We start from the raw sequence: 19,273 nt of genomic DNA on the forward strand, positions 1-19,273 counted from the left end.
TGGGAAATTTATTAAGGAACAAATTTAATAAATTTGTACTTGGGTTATATAGAATTTGTTAATAATAAATAAATGGTTTTTTTAATCCATTTAATCCATTACAATCTTTACAATCCTACAATCCATGTAATCATGTGGGTGATTTGCCAAGGTGGAAATCCCTTTCAGCAGGATTTTCTATAGGAAACTGACCTCTATTCTATTTAGACACTTGAAGAAAACCAAAAAACTCCATATTGGTGAGATGCAAACTTACAATCAACTATCAGTATTTAGTTGTTTTATCCAATGGTGAGCCTGTGTATGTGGAGAAATATGAAAATAAGTATGCAATAGTTATTATTACTCCAACAGTTTTAAGTGTACATTTTAAGAGCTTTGTAATGTTAAAATTTTGCCTACTACATACACAAACATGGTCACAGACATAGACACGCAAACATACATATATACTCAAAAAATTGTCATATGTATCTATTTGAGTGAATTTTATATTTTTAATTGTTTGCAGTCCTTGATTCTTATTCTGCTTTATTGGAGAATTTTATATCACTTTTATCACATCACAAAGCTTTTATGACAATACAAAGAATTTTTATATTTCATTTTTTCACATTTATATTTTTTACATTTCGTGTTTGGATATATCCAGATGTAGTAGGGAAATTTGAAGTTTAGTTAGTTTCCAAAGATCTTACAACATGATTTTCAAGGATTTCAATAATATTTCTTGTATGGATAAATCTTGATATGAATTTTTATTAGACAAAGGAATAAAGTGCACTTCTCAAGTATTTAAAAAAACTGAAGTTAAAAAAATCACAGATGACTTATGAGTATTAAAACAACCACTTCACACCTAAGCGATAATTCCAGCAAATGAATAACAAAAAAAATTTTAATGTTCAAATGTTTTTGGCCGTCTTTCAGAGGCCCTCGTCAGGAAAAATTGCATAGAATAGAAAAACAGTTTTATCTTTTTAATTAATTAATTAAATTAACAGTTTTCGAACATAGCTGTGTACTAATTTTTAACATTTAAACGATGTTGAATACAAAGATCGTTATGTATTACAACATATAATTAAAATATTTATAAATAAAGTTATAAATAAATACAATAATAATATATATGGTGTTAATATATAAAATAATATATATGGTGGTAATAATATATTCATTGTTAAAAGTTAGCCCGATGNAGGCTGTGTTTAATCATTTCAAAAAAGTTTTTAGCCTCAGCAACTTTATCATTATTAACTTGGAATATAATTTAAGATATAATAATAATAATAATTACATTTCTATGTCTGTATGTATATATATATATTGTATATAAACAAACAATATATTGCACAATTATTAATACACATAAGTGGAATATTTGTATACACATTATAAATTAAAACATTCACTAAAGAAGTATCCTAATGATTTACAACCAAGTTTTAACGAATTATAACATATTTTACAAATATTTGTGCATAAATTTTTAATATGTATTGGCATAAGGCTTTGTTAATGCACCATTTAAAATTCATTCAAATTCATTTGATCAAGTAAACTTGAATTTTTTAAATCATATCTATATGATTTTTTCCCACATTAAATTCATCACATTTCATTTATAGATATATATTTACATGCAAAATTTTTACATCAATGTATATTAATGTTCAGATAATTTTAGAGGCATTAAAAATAAAATCAAAATTCTACAAGTTTAAAAATGTCATTAATCCTGGATAAAACAATTTGTGAAACACAACAGTATAACATTTATATTTCTGTAATTTTGTTAACTTTGACTGTTTCTACTATATTATATTATTAAATTACTTTTTATTGAATTCTATTAATATCCAGCAAATATACATAAAGCTCACCACATTTATTGTATTCACTTTTGACTAATTTCAGGTTATAAATTACTATTTAGTATTAATAGAATATTGAAAAATGTTTATTATTCAAGTTGCTTAATTTTACAATGCAAAATAATTTTCTGCTTTCATCACCATAATTTTTAAATAAAGTTAATATTATAAATATTATATATTTGTTGCAAGCATGATGCAAATTGATCCATCTATACTTTACTGTGCTTTTCAAATGTCTTTTTTCAAACTAATTTCTAAAATTACCCTTTTATTTGTAAAATATTTTTCATATTAAGTGAATACTTTCCTGAATTATAAACAAACCATTTGCATTCAAAAGACAAGATTCTTTAAGAACTTTCTAAAATTCAAGCCAAAGAAATTTTTCTGAAGCTTAAACTACATTTAACACTGTTTTCACAATAGTCATTTTAAATATTTATATATGTAATTATGTAAATTTTTGTTTATCTGTAAAGACAAAAGAGATAAATGTACTTTCAATTTTGGATAACAACATTACTAAGGAAAAGATCTAAAACCATTCTGTAACATGATATTCATGAAGTTACATTCAATACAATGGCATATATATATATATATGTGTATATATATATATATATGTGTGTATATATAGTTTTTTTTGAGTCAATCATTTCATCAAATTAATTTGTTACAGTATGATTTTAGAGATAGTTACAAACCACCACATACAATGAATACTGTGCGCCGTTATTGCCCTCTTCTGACTTACACCAATGCTAAATAACTGTATTAATAATCTAAAATACTATACATTGATTGTAATAACTTTGAATTTTAACAAGAACACCATAACACAGAATAAACATCAGAGAAGGCATAGAATGATATAGAAGAGAGAGACTGAGCACACTAGTGCAAAGCCAGGTTGTACAATATGTATATTCAGCAGATTAATAACTGCTTGACAATAAATAATATTGCCACAATATGCAGTTATATAAATATATGTCTCTCTATTGAAATTAAATGGATAAAAAGAAGCAAACAAAAATGCAAATGACAGCACATCACATAAGCAAACATTGCAGAGTAGAGAGAAGAATTTCTGAACTCTACAAGGTTTTTGTTTGTTGTCATATTAATCCTTGAGCAGTTTGGTCGCTCTTTGGTTTGCTATTGTGACACGTGATTCATTTGATTTGGCCTGAAAGAAAGACAGACAATTAAAAATGCAATACATTATTATAATTGAAAAAATTAAAATATATATATATAAATAATTAAAAGACAATTATAACAATGAAAATTAAGTATAAGTTATATTAGTTTGAAATACACTACATAATACTCATAACTTACAGAAATAGTTTCTGGAAATAAATTATTTCAGAGAATAGAGTATGGAGATTCGTAATTAATGATTTTTAATGTACTTTACTAAGTAATTTCAAAACTGATGCTGATGATAATTCAAACTGAATATCTGGAGTTTTGTAAAATACAAATTTCATCAAAAATTATTTTTAAAAATAGTATTATCAATACTTGGCATAAGCAAGATCAGAACTTCTTAAAATGGTGAAAATAAAAAAACTATTTTTGAATTTATAAAATTTGTCTACTATCTGATTATGATGTAATTCTAATTTTGATTTTTAAAATTTGTTTGAAAGTATATAACCTCTTAATCCATTGTATTGAAAAAAACGTACATTACAGCTTTAACAATATTTACCTGTCTATATGCATCTAGTATAAACATTTTTGACATTTAATTATTATTTTGAAATAAAATAAAATTAAAAAAAGATAATATATTCAATGATTGTATGAGATGATTTTATCACACACAAAATAAAATTGTATTTGAATATATTTTAAAATATTTGTTTCTAATGTTGTTCTTGTTTTGGTTTTTATAGGATTTTGGTATTCTTTATCTAGCAGTTGATATTCTCAATTTCCCATAATGAATTAAATACAACACTTGTCCTTGATATTCACTTCTTCAATATTTGCAGTTATTCCAATTCAACTCATTGCAAACATAAATTTATTCTTATGAGTTGATTTGAATTGGGTTATAGAATGTAGGTTTATATTCACAAATCTTATGGAATAAATAGAATATATATAAAAGAATTTATAAAAATATTTATTTTATTCAAAAACTAACCTTTTGATTAATCCTATCGAGTTGACGATTTTGAGATTCAATTTCACTTCCCATGTCAATAGCCATGTTGCGAAGATTGCCAACCATTGTACTCACTTGCTGCATGTTTTCTTCCATTTCTTCTTCACGAGCATCATTTGTGACCCTGTAATTTGTATTATATAAATATAACATTTCATAACTTATTTATTTTAAATATATTAGACCAGTGGTGTGCACCATTAAAGATTTGGAAGCTATATCTTCACCCTGATGATGATGCATGTGTACTGATTATTGATTTGATACTCTTATTAATATTACTTATCTGTAGTCTGCAAATCTATCAGGAAAAGAATTCTGGCAATATCATAATTTTTACTAACTCTACTGAGTAACTTGGTATCCAGCACCTTTCCAAAAATTTCACGAAATATCTAAATTTAAAAGTTTTTTCTGGAGCCTTGATCTCTGAACATAGTTTTCCTGGAGGCAACCACCCCAGACCCACTGCAGCTTCAACTATTTTTATTTCTTGGTCCTCTAATCTTTGCCCTCACAAAAAATGATGCTACACCACTGTACCAGATAACCAATCAAAAGAAATCACCAGATGCAGCACAAGAAGTTTGGAAATGTTGAAAGTTAACAGTATGTGACTCATTATACATTGTTGACTCTCAAGTGAAATTTATTTTTGTGATTTAACATTCATCATACTACACGTAACTACTTGCAGTGTAAATTAAATATTGCATAACTGGAAAGGCTTTACACTACAGAACCAAGAATCTTCATAGCAGAAAACTACATAAAAAAAGAAAACTGACCAAAAATTAAGATAGCAATTTATGTGGAAATATTCTAAATTATTTGTGCCTACAAAACAGGGCTGTGGAGTCAGAAAAAATGTGTTGACTCCAACTCCCACATTTTAAATTTACTTTAGTTTTTTTTATTTAAATGAAAGAAAATTTATTACATATTTATTAATTTTTTAAAATGTTTTTGTATTTTGTTATAATTCATTTATTTTAAATACAAAATGCATCAATTTAATTTATTAAATATGTAGTATTCTTTGTAGTATTTATGTTTAGTAGTAAAATTATTTTGACCCAATTGAATTTGAATATTTTTGAATCAATCCTTTATTATCCATGCTCTAAATAAGTACTCTATTTTTCTGAATAAGACAGACTAATTGATCAGAGTACATATTTTTCTTTTCTGAACAAGGGGCTGAAGTAGCTAGCTAGATCACACACTTTTTAGTTGACTAACTCTTCTGGAAGGGTGAAATTGAAGTGCAAATGCTGTCGAATGTATGTAGATATAGAATTTTATTGCTCCTTTCTCCTCTTATTAAATATTTGTTAAAAATTAATTTTTTATACAAATAAATATTAGTATTTTTAATACAGTGGTACCTCGGTATACGTCTGCTTTAGAATACGTCCAATTTGGAATATGTCCTGTTTGGACAAAACAAATTTTGCTCAGTATACGACTTTTGTTCGGTATATGACTTAATTCAATTATATGCGCCATCTATGAACAAGTAGCACTATTGGTGTATTAGACCAGACTAGATGTTCGTGGTGCCACAGTTTATAACTTTGTTAAATTTCTTTTTATTTTAATTTGTAAGTAAAATGTTGTTATTTTTATTAATCATGAATTGCAAAAAGGCAACAGAAAAATAAAAAAATGACTAAAATCACAATGGAACTGAAAAAAGAGATTGTTGAGAAATGTGAAGGTAGCATGCTTGTTCGAGATTTAACTGTTGCATACCGTATTCAGAGAACAACGATATCAACAATCATGAAAATTAGACATTATTAAATTTGCTAACATTGCAAAAGGGGTTAAATCAATTTCTAAACACAGATCGAAGACATTAGATCATGTCGAGAAATTGCTTTTGTTTTGGATAACTGAAAACCAGTGCTGGAGACAGCGTATCAGAAACAATTTGCGAGAAAGCTAAAAAGATACATGCTGATCTCATGAAAAATCAAGCAGGAACTAGACAGGAAAGCGAGGTGTTTAAAGCCAGCCATTTTTTTACACGAGAACGGATTAATCATTTTTACATTACTTCTTATGGAAAAGGTTGGTTTGGTATACGTCCAATTCGGTATACAGTAAGTCCAAACATCGGGAACGGATTAAGGTCGTATACTAAGGTTCCACTGTATTTAACTTACATTAAATATAAAGTATTTGGGTAAACTCCCAGGCTCCTTTCAGAGTTTAGAGTAGGGTATCCCTTAGTGCCTCTGTCCCCCCGATAAAATGACTTGTTATTTAATTTTGCTGGAGTCAGCCTACTAAAATTATCAGGAGTTGGAATCGGAGTCAAGTGTTTTTTTACCGACTCCGCAACCCTGCTACAAAGGTTTATGTTCATGTGTAAGGTTCTTAATAAATAAACTTTCTATTGATGATAATCTGTCCAGAGTAATTTTTAATGCAATAAAAGGGAATTGTTATGAATGAAAAGTTTTCTGAAGAAAAATGTCAAGACATTTTTGGTCTGTTTACAAACAAATCCAATAAAATTTTTCAGGGATATTTAGAAGTGAATCCAACAAGCATCTCAAGAGACTATTATCTTATGATTGTATTCACAGATTAAAAAGAAATTTTAGATTATAAAGAGTTGTCCATGAACATTTTATATATTTATTTATTTACAACTTGAAATATTATCCTTTGAGTCTGTAGTAGGTTGTGTAGATAAATAGGCAAAGCCAAAATTTTGCACATTAACCTAAAAAATCCATTGTGTATCTCACAAGAAATTACTTCACAAGTCTGATCTTTTTGAGGAAAGATAATAGACCTGTAAAGAAAAACTAGGAGACATCACTAGGACTCAAGAAGGAAGAACCCAGATGAACAAGTCTGTTCAAGCTGAGCTCTGCACTTTTGCAAATGATGTTCAGAGAAGTCTTCACAGTAGAGCTGCAAAAAATGGTAAAAGGCTGAGGAAGAAAGTTTCACAACCATTTGTGCCAAGTGAAAGTAACTAAAACCTTGTTGTAACAATGTTAACAAAAACAAAACAAACATGATTGCTAAAAGATTGCTCTCTGCAAACTGTGGAATTTCTATCTAGGCAAAAATTTATTATTTTGTCTTAGTCCAGGGGTTGTTGTCCTTTGATTTAATGACTGAAAGTAGTCCAGTCTTTGACAGCTCTAGAAAGTACTGGAAGAGATAGTGAAAGCCAATTTGGACAAAGAGGTATGAAGCTACCTTCTTGGCCAGTAGATCAGCACTTAGTTTGCTTATTTCCTCATATGTCCTTGACACCTACAAAATAAAAACTATTGCAGGCAGTCAGTTCACTGAGAAGCAAATAGCACTCCTAGGCAAGTGCTGAAGTGAACTGATAAGGCCACGTTCCTTCAAGGTAACCTGACTATCAGAAACAATATAGATAGCCTTATTAAGAGAATGTCTATGTAAAATAAAGCAAATATTCCAAATAACAGCTAGCAACTCAGCTTGAAACACAGTAGGAAATTTACATAGAGAGATAAAAAAAACCCTTTTGTAAACACACATCAAAATGCCAGTCCCAGGCAACTACTGGTTTTAGATCAATCTGTAAATAAGACTAAATCCTGTAAGTGAAGAGAGATCCTATCCCTATGGCAATCAAGGCAACTTTGGAGTCTGTAGTAAATAAATATCAAGATATAAGTATTTCTCATTGTGAATAGCAAGGCTATGACAAACACAACTACTAATAGTGTCTCTGACTTGTAATGTTACCAAACTCCTTATGCTACTTCTTGCAAGTTTCTTTTTTATTTGATCACCTGGTATTTGAATGTTTATTATTAGAGTAAATTCAATATACTTGGCGATATATCCTCCCATAGGTCCAGCACCATTCCTATCATCCATTACTCGCGCAGGTTGACTGTTGACAACTTTTCCATCGTCTGTAGCTTTCCAGGTACTTGCATCTTCTTTAAATTCTTGAGACCTATGTTAAAAATGTATAAATTAATATTAAAGGACCAGCATTTTCATGATTTTAAACACAGTCATGATAAGGTAAACTCATTTGTTTCAAAGAAAAAGTTCATTTTACCAAATAATTCATCTTTGTGGAAAGGCACTGACCAGATAGTCTTTTCTTTGTTCATTGTGACAATGAACAAAGAAATAATGCTCAAGGAGTCATAATAGTATAATGCATTTATTAAAATTATATATATATATATATATATATAGCTAAAATTAGCCCAAATATAATCAGTCACTTTTATAACCACTTAAAAGGAGTTTTTTGGATGAATAAACCAAAATGTTATGTCCTTCAAATCCAATGCACTCATCTGAGTTCATGAATTACTCAGAAGGTGATTAATTCTCATATTTTATTTAAATGCATTTCAGATCAGAATTCTCATTGATTCCTTTTCAGTCTATAAACAAAACTGTAAAATTACAAAATGATTTTATTGTTTATAGACTGAAAAGGGATCAGTGAGAATTCCGATCTGAAATGCATTTAAACAAAATATCTGAGAATTAATGGTCTTCTGGGTAATTCTTGAATGTGAGTGAGCATTGGATTTGAAGGACATAACATTTTAGTTAAAAGGTGTTTTTTGGACGAATAAAGTGTTTATAAAAGTGATTTATTAAAACATAATAGTATAGCATATATATATGCACTATACTATTATGATTTATATGTATATATAAAATTACCAAATGAATTGTAAATTTTGAAGTTTCTCCTGATAGGAAATGTTCCACTGATATGATGGAGCAGGATCCCACTTGGAAGATACGAAACCAATAAAAGACACAGTAAAAATGAATCATAACACTGAACCACGGTAGATTATAATTCCTAAATGTCTTTCAGTCCTTTTTCCTTTATCTCCCCCTTTTTTGTTTTTTCTTTTCTTTGGTCAAGTCCTGTTAAGAGGTGTACAGTTTGTTCTCAGTAGCCTGTGTTGTGAGAGTGCATATTCACAGGTGGCAACACTGAGAAAACAGGATGCAGGGAGAATTTCAGTTGTCATAACGACATGTGAGTAAATGACAGATAATTAGATCATACTCTTCAACAAAAATGTTGATTGGCTGTTGAATTATGACAGTGCCTGTCTGAACTTCAACTAATGGCACAATATTTGCACTAGTTTTGTGCAAAATAAAATAGTGTGACTGATGAAGTAATAAATTTATACGATAAAAAAAACATATGTTTTTATACATAATCAATATTTAATTTTGTGTATAAAGTTCTCCTCCATGCCACAGAGCATTTTTACTGGACTGTATCAAATCAAAATATTTAATAAATGAAAAGTAAAAAAATTGGGATATAAATAATTTCAAGTACTTGTAGTATACAATAAATATCAGAAAAGAAATAAGAATATAAGATTTTATTTATAATGAAAAAAAAAAAACTTTTTATATTTTTATAATACTGTATATTACGGGTATAATATACTATAAAATTTTTCTTTTCATTTTTATATTAAACCAGCAGATGACTCCACCGTTACCTGTCAAAAAACAATAACAAAGATTAAGATTATTAGATTATTTCGTTCTTCTAATCCTATTTTAGTATCCCGTGACGCTCCCTAGTGGACGTTATAGCAGCAGCAGTGTCATTCCATGGTATAAATAATAAATTCTTATTATAAATAAAAATAATTGGGGACTGGGGTGGTTCGGATAACTTATTTTTTTTGTCATATTCAATTTTCTCACCCCAAAATTAGTAAGATTTCACTCATGAAATAAAGGAAACATTCAAAANTTTTAGTTTTAATAATTTGGAAATTATAAAAAAATATATAACTGTTAATTAGAAAAAAATAACTAATTAAAAGGTTGAAGAAGCAATAGCATATGTGCATAATTGACAAAATAAATCAATATTTGACTAATGTGCCATACTATAAGGGATGTGAGGATCAGGAAAAATCATGGAATTTAAAACAAAAATTTAGGTAGGAACCCTGTAAATATGATGTTGTGTGTCACTTCTTTAATGAACTTCCAAACAGAGCCAAAAACGTTGCTTAGACTAGAATTTTGAAGTGCAAGAAATGTTTTTTTACTGCTGGAAAAGTGTACAAGGTGTAACTCAATAATTCCAGTTTGAGTAGAACTTAGTAATTTTTTGTTTTTTAGTTCATTTCAACAAATAATTGCAAATATTGTCTATGTTGAAACTTGGTTAAAAAATACATTTACATTTTATTGTAGTAACCATTTTCTTGTTTTGGCAAAGACAATGTTTATAGTGGCTTGTGCAATTCCTGCTTTCACAGATTTTACTGTATTTTGTCAAGTTAACTTCTAGCTATAAATTAAAGATACTATGTTCAATCATCTAAAATTGAATATCATTGTTCAAATATTCTTAACAATTGATAAACAATAGTTACTTTGTAATCAGTGTAAGTTATAAAGTAAATATTCTACATTTGTAGTATTGAAGATTGTTAGTTTTTGTAAATTTCAAAGAGTTATTAAATGTTAAGATATAATAATAACAGTATACACTATTAAGTTTCATATACTTTATACTGTATTATCAAAGAAATGTTTCAAAAGACAGTATTAGATGGTTTAAGATATTCAAAAACATTGATGAATCTTTATATATTCATTTCAAAAATTTTGAATATTTTCAATATCTAACATTTTTAGTAGTTATAAAAAACATTATATATGGCAACATTTCTTGTACAGTCGACCCCCCTATAAGATCATTGATTTTTCCGTTTTATCTGAATTACATGTTGTACGAGTCACTTAGATTTTACAAATATGTGAGCCGTTCACAGCCCGGCACACGTATTTGTAAAATCTAAGTGACTCGTACAACATGTAATTCAGATAAAACGGAAAAATCAATGATCTTAAAGGGGGGTCGACTGTATAATAAATGCCTTCTTAAGTAAGTTGTGTGTAAATCATTTATAAGCTTAATAATCTTACCTTTTTTTAATGCAGAATGTATTCAATATACTACTGTAATTCAATATACTACTGTAATACTGAGATAATACTACAAATAAATATTTGATAGAAAAATATTCATTTGTACATTTTTTCTTGATTTCTCTTAAATTTATGAATAAACTTTTTTGACATAATCATTAGTTTAAAAAAAAGCTTGCATTTATATGTAATAAATTATTAGTTAATTTTTGTGTGCAATATGTGCTATTTCTTATATACAATTTTTCTATTAAAAAATGTTTGTTTTTGGCATTCCATTAATTAGTATAAGTTAGGTAGAAATATAAATAAAAAATATTCTCTAATAGCCTACAATAATAATAAATTATGTCAATGATTAGGAGAATTTGAGGGAGAATATTATATAGATGCTTAACAATGTTTATAGATCATAAAACAATGATTGTTGTTGCAGAAATTTAAAATTATCATTAAGAAAAATGACCAATGGTTCAGAATGAATATCTGCATTATATTTAAAGTGAAATTTTAATATCAAACAAAATTTCACTTTACATGTTTCTGTTTTGGTCATTATTTGAGAGTAAGTTTATAAAATTTTGATGATAAGATTTTAAAATTTTAATAGATTTTTATGCATGATATTTAATAACAATAATTCAATTATATTGGGAGATTATTTATTTCACATTTGGAATTCTAGAAAACAATACAAGCATGATTGGAAGATACAATATATTAAAAAGAAATAAACTGTGAAAACTAACCACAGAAACTACATTATTTACAAATCTCTGTACATTATACAAGTTGCCAGAGCAATTCTTATATCACAATCGCACAAAATAATGCCAGTCACAATTTAAATATAATGTATAAATTAATACAAATGACATCAATAAAAAAGTTATCACAATAAAATTTTATGAATTATGCATTTCTACGAAAGAATTAATGACTAATGTCAGAAAAAAATTCTTACAAAATTGGAAAATTTTAAATAAAATTATACAAGTTTCTATGTAATTTTTGATATTTAGGTACTTGAAATGGATATATACATCCTCTAGTTTGGAACTTTTCATTAATCAAATTTTTCAGAAGAGTAATAGAGATTATGTATTCTTGTTCCTTTTTTTTGTAATTTTTTAACATAAGAGACAGGTTTCAAGATATTGTACAAAATTATTTATATATCACAGTTCTATAGGAATTTATCTAAAAACATATAAATTAAAGGGGATTAAAATCATTTCTCGTTGTAATTTATATTGCTGCTGTTGGCTCTGTGCTTTTGTTTAATAAGCATTCTCAACACTTTCTAAGTATAACTTACATTATTTGTTTTGTGCCTTAAAAATTTTAAACAATCATACTTATGGCCCCTCATAATCAATTTAAATATACAATTACATTTAAAAGCAACAAGCAAATTGGTTCTAATGATATACCATTAAGGATTGCAGGACATTTCCTGATTAAAGGCACCAACAAACAATTATTTGACTTACTTAGGCTGTGTTTAATCATTTCAAAAAAGTTTTTAGCCTCAGCAACTTTATCATTATTAACTTGGAATATAATTTAAGATATAATAATAATAATAATTACATTTCTATGTCTGTATGTATATATATATATTGTATATAAACAAACAATATATTGCACAATTATTAATACACATAAGTGGAATATTTGTATACACATTATAAATTAAAACATTCACTAAAGAAGTATCCTAATGATTTACAACCAAGTTTTAACGAATTATAACATATTTTACAAATATTTGTGCATAAATTTTTAATATGTATTGGCATAAGGCTTTGTTAATGCACCATTTAAAATTCATTCAAATTCATTTGATCAAGTAAACTTGAATTTTTTAAATCATATCTATATGATTTTTTCCCACATTAAATTCATCACATTTCATTTATAGATATATATTTACATGCAAAATTTTTACATCAATGTATATTAATGTTCAGATAATTTTAGAGGCATTAAAAATAAAATCAAAATTCTACAAGTTTAAAAATGTCATTAATCCTGGATAAAACAATTTGTGAAACACAACAGTATAACATTTATATTTCTGTAATTTTGTTAACTTTGACTGTTTCTACTATATTATATTATTAAATTACTTTTTATTGAATTCTATTAATATCCAGCAAATATACATAAAGCTCACCACATTTATTGTATTCACTTTTGACTAATTTCAGGTTATAAATTACTATTTAGTATTAATAGAATATTGAAAAATGTTTATTATTCAAGTTGCTTAATTTTACAATGCAAAATAATTTTCTGCTTTCATCACCATAATTTTTAAATAAAGTTAATATTATAAATATTATATATTTGTTGCAAGCATGATGCAAATTGATCCATCTATACTTTACTGTGCTTTTCAAATGTCTTTTTTCAAACTAATTTCTAAAATTACCCTTTTATTTGTAAAATATTTTTCATATTAAGTGAATACTTTCCTGAATTATAAACAAACCATTTGCATTCAAAAGACAAGATTCTTTAAGAACTTTCTAAAATTCAAGCCAAAGAAATTTTTCTGAAGCTTAAACTACATTTAACACTGTTTTCACAATAGTCATTTTAAATATTTATATATGTAATTATGTAAATTTTTGTTTATCTGTAAAGACAAAAGAGATAAATGTACTTTCAATTTTGGATAACAACATTACTAAGGAAAAGATCTAAAACCATTCTGTAACATGATATTCATGAAGTTACATTCAATACAATGGCATATATATATATATATGTGTATATATATATATATATGTGTGTATATATAGTTTTTTTTGAGTCAATCATTTCATCAAATTAATTTGTTACAGTATGATTTTAGAGATAGTTACAAACCACCACATACAATGAATACTGTGCGCCGTTATTGCCCTCTTCTGACTTACACCAATGCTAAATAACTGTATTAATAATCTAAAATACTATACATTGATTGTAATAACTTTGAATTTTAACAAGAACACCATAACACAGAATAAACATCAGAGAAGGCATAGAATGATATAGAAGAGAGAGACTGAGCACACTAGTGCAAAGCCAGGTTGTACAATATGTATATTCAGCAGATTAATAACTGCTTGACAATAAATAATATTGCCACAATATGCAGTTATATAAATATATGTCTCTCTATTGAAATTAAATGGATAAAAAGAAGCAAACAAAAATGCAAATGACAGCACATCACATAAGCAAACATTGCAGAGTAGAGAGAAGAATTTCTGAACTCTACAAGGTTTTTGTTTGTTGTCATATTAATCCTTGAGCAGTTTGGTCGCTCTTTGGTTTGCTATTGTGACACGTGATTCATTTGATTTGGCCTGAAAGAAAGACAGACAATTAAAAATGCAATACATTATTATAATTGAAAAAATTAAAATATATATATATAAATAATTAAAAGACAATTATAACAATGAAAATTAAGTATAAGTTATATTAGTTTGAAATACACTACATAATACTCATAACTTACAGAAATAGTTTCTGGAAATAAATTATTTCAGAGAATAGAGTATGGAGATTCGTAATTAATGATTTTTAATGTACTTTACTAAGTAATTTCAAAACTGATGCTGATGATAATTCAAACTGAATATCTGGAGTTTTGTAAAATACAAATTTCATCAAAAATTATTTTTAAAAATAGTATTATCAATACTTGGCATAAGCAAGATCAGAACTTCTTAAAATGGTGAAAATAAAAAAACTATTTTTGAATTTATAAAATTTGTCTACTATCTGATTATGATGTAATTCTAATTTTGATTTTTAAAATTTGTTTGAAAGTATATAACCTCTTAATCCATTGTATTGAAAAAAACGTACATTACAGCTTTAACAATATTTACCTGTCTATATGCATCTAGTATAAACATTTTTGACATTTAATTATTATTTTGAAATAAAATAAAATTAAAAAAAGATAATATATTCAATGATTGTATGAGATGATTTTATCACACACAAAATAAAATTGTATTTGAATATATTTTAAAATATTTGTTTCTAATGTTGTTCTTGTTTTGGTTTTTATAGGATTTTGGTATTCTTTATCTAGCAGTTGATATTCTCAATTTCCCATAATGAATTAAATACAACACTTGTCCTTGATATTCACTTCTTCAATATTTGCAGTTATTCCAATTCAACTCATTGCAAACATAAATTTATTCTTATGAGTTGATTTGAATTGGGTTATAGAATGTAGGTTTATATTCACAAATCTTATGGAATAAATAGAATATATATAAAAGAATTTATAAAAATATTTATTTTATTCAAAAACTAACCTTTTGATTAATCCTATCGAGTTGACGATTTTGAGATTCAATTTCACTTCCCATGTCAATAGCCATGTTGCGAAGATTGCCAACCATTGTACTCACTTGCTGCATGTTTTCTTCCATTTCTTCTTCACGAGCATCATTTGTGACCCTGTAATTTGTATTATATAAATATAACATTTCATAACTTATTTATTTTAAATATATTAGACCAGTGGTGTGCACCATTAAAGATTTGGAAGCTATATCTTCACCCTGATGATGATGCATGTGTACTGATTATTGATTTGATACTCTTATTAATATTACTTATCTGTAGTCTGCAAATCTATCAGGAAAAGAATTCTGGCAATATCATAATTTTTACTAACTCTACTGAGTAACTTGGTATCCAGCACCCTTCCAAAAATTTCACGAAATATCTAAATTTAAAAGTTTTTTCTGGAGCCTTGATCTCTGAACATAGTTTTCCTAGAGGCAACCACCCCAGACCCACTGCAGCTTCAACTATTTTTATTTCTTGGTCCTCTAATCTTTGCCCTCACAAAAAATGATGCTACACCACTGTACCAGATAACCAATCAAAAGAAATCACCAGATGCAGCACAAGAAGTTTGGAAATGTTGAAAGTTAACAGTATGTGACTCATTATACATTGTTGACTCTCAAGTGAAATTTATTTTTGTGATTTAACATTCATCATACTACACGTAACTACTTGCAGTGTAAATTAAATATTGCATAACTGGAAAGGCTTTACACTACAGAACCAAGAATCTTCATAGCAGAAAACTACATAAAAAAAGAAAACTGACCAAAAATTAAGATAGCAATTTATGTGGAAATATTCTAAATTATTTGTGCCTACAAAACAGGGCTGTGGAGTCAGAAAAAATGTGTTGACTCCAACTCCCACATTTTAAATTTACTTTAGTTTTTTTTATTTAAATGAAAGAAAATTTATTACATATTTATTAATTTTTTAAAATGTTTTTGTATTTTGTTATAATTCATTTATTTTAAATACAAAATGCATCAATTTAATTTATTAAATATGTAGTATTCTTTGTAGTATTTATGTTTAGTAGTAAAATTATTTTGACCCAATTGAATTTGAATATTTTTGAATCAATCCTTTATTATCCATGCTCTAAATAAGTACTCTATTTTTCTGAATAAGACAGACTAATTGATCAGAGTACATATTTTTCTTTTCTGAACAAGGGGCTGAAGTAGCTAGCTAGATCACACACTTTTTAGTTGACTAACTCTTCTGGAAGGGTGAAATTGAAGTGCAAATGCTGTCGAATGTATGTAGATATAGAATTTTATTGCTCCTTTCTCCTCTTATTAAATATTTGTTAAAAATTAATTTTTTATACAAATAAATATTAGTATTTTTAATACAGTGGTACCTCGGTATACGTCTGCTTTAGAATACGTCCAATTTGGAATATGTCCTGTTTGGACAAAACAAATTTTGCTCAGTATACGACTTTTGTTCGGTATATGACTTAATTCAATTATATGCGCCATCTATGAACAAGTAGCACTATTGGTGTATTAGACCAGACTAGATGTTCGTGGTGCCACAGTTTATAACTTTGTTAAATTTCTTTTTATTTTAATTTGTAAGTAAAATGTTGTTATTTTTATTAATCATGAATTGCAAAAAGGCAACAGAAAAATAAAAAAATGACTAAAATCACAATGGAACTGAAAAAAGAGATTGTTGAGAAATGTGAAGGTAGCATGCTTGTTCGAGATTTAACTGTTGCATACCGTATTCAGAGAACAACGATATCAACAATCATGAAAATTAGACATTATTAAATTTGCTAACATTGCAAAAGGTGTTAAATCAATTTCTAAACACAGATCGAAGACATTAGATCATGTCGAGAAATTGCTTTTGTTTTGGATAACTGAAAACCAGTGCTGGAGACAGCGTATCAGAAACAATTTGCGAGAAAGCTAAAAAGATACATGCTGATCTCATGAAAAATCAAGCAGGAACTAGACAGGAAAGCGAGGTGTTTAAAGCCAGCCATTTTTTTAGACGAGAACGGATTAATCATTTTTACATTACTTCTTATGGAAAAGGTTGGTTTGGTATACGTCCAATTCGGTATACAGTAAGTCCAAACATCGGGAACGGATTAAGGTCGTATACTAAGGTTCCACTGTATTTAACTTACATTAAATATAAAGTATTTGGGTAAACTCCCAGGCTCCTTTCAGAGTTTAGAGTAGGGTATCCCTTAGTGCCTCTGTCCCCCCGATAAAATGACTTGTTATTTAATTTTGCTGGAGTCAGCCTACTAAAATTATCAGGAGTTGGAATCGGAGTCAAGTGTTTTTTTACCGACTCCGCAACCCTGCTACAAAGGTTTATGTTCATGTGTAAGGTTCTTAATAAATAAACTTTCTATTGATGATAATCTGTCCAGAGTAATTTTTAATGCAATAAAAGGGAATTGTTATGAATGAAAAGTTTTCTGAAGAAAAATGTCAAGACATTTTTGGTCTGTTTACAAACAAATCCAATAAAATTTTTCAGGGATATTTAGAAGTGAATCCAACAAGCATCTCAAGAGACTATTATCTTATGATTGTATTCACAGATTAAAAAGAAATTTTAGATTATAAAGAGTTGTCCATGAACATTTTATATATTTATTTATTTACAACTTGAAATATTATCCTTTGAGTCTGTAGTAGGTTGTGTAGATAAATAGGCAAAGCCAAAATTTTGCACATTAACCTAAAAAATCCATTGTGTATCTCACAAGAAATTACTTCACAAGTCTGATCTTTTTGAGGAAAGATAATAGACCTGTTCAATGAAAATTAAACGCGAAGTAGGTTAATAGCGATATACTAATATACTAATTATATGGGATATACTATAGTATAGTATTTTTTCATTCTTTTCGGTTTTTTCAGTTATCCGACCAACCCGCGTCCCCAATTGAGTCGGATAATCGATACTCTACTGTAGATAAACACGCGCGACTAAATATTCAGATGGCACAACGCGCTGATTGGTCAGCTGAATGACGTCAACTTATGAAGTATAGATTATATTTTGTGGTCATCAGAATGAATCGTGACGAAATAGATTATTTTTTTAGCTGTCGTAATATGGAGCGAGTATAAAGTGAAAATACAGTACTGTATAAAGTTTAGCTCGCACGTTTTCTTAAATTTATAGGAATAATTTTAAAATGGTTTACTTTTACTTAATAAATTACTAAGATTATTTATTTTATTGAACATTTTAGCTTCATACTCGATCTTTATGCACCTCTGGATCAAATCATACACAATACATCTTTTAATAGCGCGATTAGTGTTTTAAATTTACATGCACAGATAATAAATAACAGAAAATTTATACTTTGTTACAGATATTATTCATAAAAAGGTCAAGAAAGGATGAAATTTATAATTAAGACGAGTCAGAATATTTTTTGAATTTGTCATACGCATTTAATATACAGTAGTTAGACGAAACAATAAAATTAACTAAGTTTTGTATAATTCTGAAAGAGAAATTTTCACAAATCTTGCTTAACAAATTATATAGTTTAAATGTAAAAATTATTGAACAATTTTGAATAAAGAATATTCCTCATAGATTACTCCTATCAGAAAATTTTTTTAATGCTTTAGTTATAATTGACAGTTCCTTCTGTCGATAGACATTTTGTTCTTTCGAATGTCAGTTTCAAAATCTGTTAAGAAACAATACTTTTCAAATTTACAGAAATTTCATATATCCAGTTCCATCATGGATATATCTGTAAATATGTTTAATCAAACTTGTATGACCATTTTTCAAATCAAAAGTATAGAATTTTGTATAAATTATTTAACAATCAATAATACTGTAAGTATTTAAATTCCTTTGAATATAA

The 19,273-nt window shown here is 27.4% G+C and overlaps 1 protein-coding gene across 1 annotated transcript in view; it reads right to left on the reverse strand.

Annotated features, from left to right (window-relative positions):
- Positions 1–1,314: 1,314 nt before the first annotated feature.
- Positions 1,315–19,273, reverse strand: part of LOC111628971 (synaptosomal-associated protein 25-like) — a 29,588-nt gene continuing 11,629 nt past the window's right edge. The window contains exons 4-6 of the mRNA XM_023372831.1: positions 7,898–8,026; positions 4,042–4,186; positions 1,315–3,069 (exon numbers count right to left, since the gene is read on the reverse strand). Coding sequence (XP_023228599.1) covers positions 3,004–3,069; positions 4,042–4,186; positions 7,898–8,026 — 340 coding nt within the window. The 3' untranslated portion in view covers positions 1,315–3,003. The remainder of the gene's footprint in view (positions 3,070–4,041; positions 4,187–7,897; positions 8,027–19,273) is intronic.

Source organism: Centruroides sculpturatus, unplaced genomic scaffold (genome assembly GCF_000671375.1).
Source record: "Centruroides sculpturatus isolate CEXI.00-Female unplaced genomic scaffold, Cexi_2.0 scaffold556, whole genome shotgun sequence".
NCBI lineage: Eukaryota > Metazoa > Arthropoda > Arachnida > Scorpiones > Buthidae > Centruroides > Centruroides sculpturatus.